At 36.3% G+C, this 6,064-nt stretch overlaps 1 protein-coding gene across 1 annotated transcript; it reads right to left on the bottom strand.

Annotated features, from left to right (window-relative positions):
- Positions 1–3,216: 3,216 nt before the first annotated feature.
- Positions 3,217–4,599, bottom strand: LOC144632230 (histamine H2 receptor-like). The gene has a single exon (XM_078490828.1). It carries the CDS (start codon positions 4,597–4,599, stop codon positions 3,427–3,429), a length of 1,173 nt encoding a protein of 390 aa, XP_078346954.1. The 3' UTR covers positions 3,217–3,426.
- Between the last annotated feature and the right edge of the window lie 1,465 nt (positions 4,600–6,064).

The following is a 6,064-nucleotide window of genomic DNA, read 5'->3' on the forward strand; positions in this document are numbered from 1 at the left end:
CCAGCCTTCGCGCGACACTTGATGACCGAGCTGTTGCAAAGGTGATAAAATTATACAAATTTCAATTTTTTTCTCGTGTTCTCAAATTCCCGTCCGTCCTGTTTAATGAAAGTACAGTAACCTTTAACAAACAGGTTTGAGTTCCTTATTTGTTAAATATAGACCGATTTTGCTTTATTAAACAAATGAAGAAAAAAAAACAAAAAAAACAGCGATACATTGATAAACCACGACGGGAATTTGAGCTTAAAACACGAGCGCTTGCCGCAGGCTCATCTTAAAGTATTCTCAAATAACCGTCAAGTTTTACGACATAAGTGCACATTTTAAAAAAAAGTTAAAAAAAGTCTTTTTTTGTTTTTTGTCTGTTTGTTTCTTTGTTTGTTTGTTTGTTTGTTTTCTTCTTGTTGTTGTTTTTTGTTTTGTTTTTTGTTTTGTTTTTGTTTTTTTGTTGTTTTTTGTAAGGCCGTCCCCTTTTTTCTTCGTTTACCGTCAAATGCGTTTCCTAATTTTGGGTCGGTAGGTCAGTCAAAAAAAAAAATAATAAAAATAAAAAAAAAAAATCAAGAGCAAGCTGAAACTGAGAGCCTGGAAACAACCAAAGTTGGTCACAAAATCAACATGGCGGCAATGGAGAAAGAAAAGAACGATGTAGTGGTTAAACTCAACCGAGGAAAGCGAAAGCAGATGTAGAACCACCAAAACTCTTTGCGATCTGCGAGCATCTACGCAGCAATCGCTGGAATAGCCAGGCCCGTACCTAGCGAGGGGGGGGGGGGGGGGGCGAGGGGGCAGTTGCCCCCGCCAGGAGAACTAAAAAACTAAGAAAACTAAAGAAAAAAAAAGAAAAACTAAAAAAAAAAAAAAACAGTTTTTTTTGGAAAACTCCAAAATTTGGGCCGGTTGGACGACGGTAAACAGATTAAAAAAAGGGGACGCCCTAAAGGAAGTAACGAGAGCACAAAAGAAGAGAAGAGAAAATGTTGATAACTATTTCAATCTACGGGTCTCGTCTCTTATAACCTTAACAGACTACAACTAGCTTTTTTTTTATTCTTCGCTTTGTTAATAGCAGCTCTCACTTCGTCGAGAAATATGCCTTCATTCTGCAAAATGAGGATTATTGAACTATAAAGCTTTTCTACAAACTTGTATGCGCGCGCTTTATACTTGGGCAGATTTTTTCCCATTCAATGCGCCATATACTATATAGCTACATAAATAATAAAGATTTATAATAAATGTTCAAACAAGCAACTATCGACGATAATCCTACCGGTATACGTTGGATCAATAGTGATCTAATCAGTTTAACATACAGAATAATGAATTTAAAAGCAGAGTTCGATACAACGTTGAATTAATAAATTTTGTGTACTATATTTCTTATTATATTTCTTACTATATTTTTTTAATAAAGATAAAATAGACTGAATACACATTTAAAATAAAGTTATAGTAAATAGTTATGTTACAGCAACTCCTCGCAAAAATGAGTCCCATATGCCTTGCACTTATTATTTCTATATTTCTTATTATATTTTCTTACTATATTTTTTAATAAAGATAAATTAAACTGAGTACACATTTAACGGAAAGCTATAGTAAATAGTTATGTTACAGCAACTCCTCTCAAAAATGTGACCCCAGATGCTTTGCGCTTTCTAGCGCTTTGTTAATCAACTAGTTAAACCAATCTCAGTTAAAAAAAAAAAACATAAAAAAGGTCTAATGAAACAAAAAATCAGCGAACGACACTGACAAAGTGTTGATTAATGACGGGAACTTTATCAACCAATGTTTTTTATATAAGAAAAATTGTTAGCTAAGAAACGTTTGAGCCACAATCTTGCCTTCTATTGCCTAATATGTCCATATTAAAATAACCTAAAGAGGAAACTACCTTTTATTTTAACCTCAAACAATGGGCCAGTGCCCCCTTATATGCTTAGAGTGCAACTTATTTCGGGATCTAAACTGCTTTCAATTCCGTTAAATTGCAGAGAGTATCCGCTAAATATATACATTACAAGCTCGACTTCTTTATAATTAGAAATGCTGAAAAAGGAGATTCTTATCAGCTCAAGGCACTAGATAAGTTTAATGAAAAATTCGATCTTACAATCTCGAATAGATATAATATATTATTACTTTTAAACGTAACCAATACTAAAAGATAAATCTTATCGGGCGTGTTACACCTTTGTATGTTTTCTTAACGCACAGAAATCGCGTAATGTTTTCTAAACTACCAAGTTCTTCTAATTAAGGTACATGGATTTAAGCGCAATATTTTAGCATTGATATTTAAGTGTTTGTTGTTTTGGCCTTTTATCTTAATAATGGTAGCCTGGGGGGCCGGTATAAGTACAAAAAAGTAGCCCCCTTTTTTATTATATTCATTAAATGAACGTACTTTTACAACCGTAATATAAATGGAACCGCCCAGTCCGGAAAGACCGACGGCTACACAAGGAAGCGGCGAGTTTTAATCGAAATGTAAACAAGCTCCCATTAAGAAGAATGAAAAAGAAAAACTTGTGTCTATGTGGTCTTTACAAAAACTTGACGGCTAAAGATTTAAAAGTTAAAAAACATGGAAATCAGGGAGGAAAGGGAAGTCATAAAAACTACTATATTTCGCATCTAAATTCTGTTATCAGGAATTATCAATAGAAATCTTAATTACAGGCAAAGCTAGTTTTTTGTTTTCATTACAGAGTCTTTGGATTTGAGAATTGATTCAGCAATATCGATAAAAAAGTGATTTCTACAAATATTGTTGACTTAAATACAAAGAGAATGAAAATATAAATAAACTGAGAGCAACTGCGAGTTAGGAAAATCCTATCTGTCGTCTTACGCTCACTGGGGATTGTATGAATTGTTTTTCTCTTTTGTACAAATAAAATGAAACGGGTTTGTCTATCCTTATTGATTTCCGGCTATCAGGATTGATTTGTATCACGAACAGAAAAAAAAAAAAACAATTTTGTCAAAACGATATATAGATTTTAAGTTTTAATTCGTGGAATAACTGTAAACTGACCGTAAAGCTAAGCTTATTTCACGTTGACAAAGTATCTATAAAGTATCTATCTATCAAGAGAAAATTCGTTTTGGTGAAAACTTTCAGTCGGAATGGCGGCTAGCGACTAGAAAGAAACGCATAAATGTCCTTAGTCTGTTCTCTGTGGACCTAAAAAGAAATTTTTAACAGCGAAATACTAATTTGTCTGCAGTGTTACGTGCGAAAAAAGCATTTTTTTGGAAAGCGAGAGTTACATTACAATGAAAATTGCTAAAATGATTTATTCAAAGTGTGATCTTCGTAGTGATGCATTTATGCGATGACAGCCGGCCCAGAAAAATAAAAGCTTTTGGTTTTTGACAAGCCTGGTGTCAAAGCCATTATTTTCTTTTTATCTACACATTATTTTCTTCGATATCGACAGGTTCTTCAGCGTGCAGATAACTGTTTGTCTGTCTCGTTGTTGAACCGGAATGATTTGAGCCGTCAATGTTGCTCAAAGCGGTTATGTTCGAGTATCGATTTGGTGGCGTTTTCTGTCGCTTGAGCCCGAACATTTTCACGTATGTTTCTTTAAATCGCTTGTTGTGGAAGGTGTACAATGGCGGGTTGAGAGCTGAATTGAGATAGCCCAAGAGCAAGAAAGCTGAGAACAATTCTGTCGGAATTTTATTCGATAGCTCCACCCCGTGAAAAATGGCGACCAGACTTAAAAGCGTGTGCGGCATCCAGCAGAAAAAGAACGCACAGACGATGATCAAAATGTTTTTGGCCGCCTTCATGTTTCGTTTGTATCTTTTCTGAGATCTCTTGGCGCGCCGTGTGATTTTTGCAACGTCTGCTGAAGAATTAGCTTCAGAAGGCATCAGTTCGGAGGTTCTTCCGTTTCGCTGAGAGAATTTCCTGCTGTTGATGTTTCGCGCTATCATGAATATCTTGAAATACAGAAAGCACATTACCAGCAGTGGAAAAATAAAGTTAACGAACGAGCTGAGTATTGAGTAATCCGTTGTTATGTTGAAATAACATTTGTTGTTTTCTAAGCTCGACGGCCGGAATTTCCATCCCATAACTGGTATCAAAGCGAATGACACCGAGTAGGCCCACAGGAGCACTATGACCAGGGCCGCTCGCTTGCGCGTCATAAAGGGACTTTGTCTGTAGCGACTTAACGGGTCCTTTAGGCTCTTATACCGATCCACGCTCACCACCAGAAGGTTCCAAATAGACGAGGGTACAGTGATAAGATACGCAGTCGTCCATGCCTGACAAAGGCCCTCGCTGTGGGTCCATTCGGAGTCTGAAAGTTGTTGATCAACATCAAAAGGCATCGAAAGAGTTGCTGTCAACAAGTCGCTGACCGCCAAGGAAAAAATAAATAACATTGTGGGAGATGAACGAAGTTGGCCGTTGACAAGAATAGCCACGCACACCAATATGTTTCCAATGATGGTGACAATGATGATTAATATTAGGACACTTGCCGAGACAAGGTAGAAACTGTGTAGCGAGCTTGAGCCGCCGGCATTGAAATTTGCTGCGGTAATAGTGTTGTTGTTGAAACTCATGCTCTCGATATATTGTACAGAAGTCAAGCCTAAGTGTTTTAGAATTCTTTTCCGTCACCTTTTGTATCAATACGGAATTGAATCGGCAAGGTTGTGGCGAGTTATGCCGCTATAAAACAACTTGTAGCTTAGAAGTCGCTTCGTCAAAGGAGCGGAGAAAAAGTGTTGTATCGCTTCTTTTGTTCCCTTTGCTCGGCAAATCCTCCACTTTTTTGTGAAACGACCACTTTCGCCTTCTTTCTCTGAACCTGAAAACAGGTGAATTCCAAAGAAGCGAAACTAATCAACAACATGGATTGAAAAGTACTGCTCCTACCGGAAACCCGCTTCTCAGCAGAGTTAAACCGCTAAATGTAACATCTAAATACGATATTTTGGTTGCAAAACATGTAACATGTGAACTGTTATCGCGTGAAAGCGTCTCCCTCCAGGGCAAAAGTAATATTTCAAGGCGATGAAGAATGATCTGACGTGAACTGTGATGAAAACCGGACTTTGGCGGTAGTTTTTGACAGAGCTTTTTCTTTTATCTCGATATATTCCCTCCCACTACCGGACGCAATTAACTCAGTATGGGCAAAGAAATTGTCACATGTAAACTTTCATCAGCGAGTCTTATTGCAAACATAAGCCACTTTTATGGTGCTTTAAGACTCCTGGGCTGTTATTACCTACAATTAACTGTATTACGCAAGGGGTCAATTCTTTGTTTGCTGCTAGCTCTTGTTATTAAGTGAAAATCTTTATGTGAGGTATAACGCAAACAATTTCTGGCGAAAGTGCTTGATTTAATTGTACCACCGCCAGGTCAGTCATTTTCTGACATATAATGTTTGATTTGACATCTTTAATATTTCATTTTTAATATAGTTTTAACAAATAAAAAATTTCGCCGGGAAATCCGAACTTTTTTCTCCTGGGGGTTCTATTAGTTTTCATTTAAAGAAGTGTCATCGAGCTGACTGCAAAATGAAAAAGGCAATTTTAAAAATAATCTCAAAAGGAAATCGTATTTACATGGGTTCAGAATCTTAATTAATGAAGACTTATTTAAAATGAATACGAAAACTCTAGAATGAAGCGAGACGTGTTACTCCGGGATTTTCTATCTGTCTTTACGTATAGTTAATCTATTTTCTATGAGCAGTTTACTTAAAGAGTGTTTTAAAATCTTCTTTCTTTCAATTGACTTTGATTGTCGGTGAAGTATTTGACGTTTCAATCGAAATGTCTTTGTTTATCAATAAATGAATCTTTTCGGCTTCTCGGTGAGGGCTTCGCTTTGTTTTCCTCATAAAATTTGATATAATTTTGGCATTATGTTCTTTTTTTATTAAATCCTATGTATACTGGGTGGTAAAAACGTTTTTAATGCATTTTCATTTTCTGATCGAAGTTTGATGACAGCTTTATCCGTTGCAACATTATAACACTGAGCTAAAAGATTCTACCTAGATAGCAAGCG

Source organism: Oculina patagonica, chromosome 1 (assembly GCF_052425735.1).
Source record: "Oculina patagonica isolate OP01 chromosome 1, crgOcupat, whole genome shotgun sequence".
NCBI lineage: Eukaryota > Metazoa > Cnidaria > Anthozoa > Scleractinia > Oculinidae > Oculina > Oculina patagonica.

Bases quoted from the DNA above. Each gene is read 5' to 3' on its own strand.
- LOC144632230 (XM_078490828.1), bottom strand. From the start codon at position 4,599: ATGAGTTTCAACAACAACACTATTACCGCAGCAAATTTCAATGCCGGC.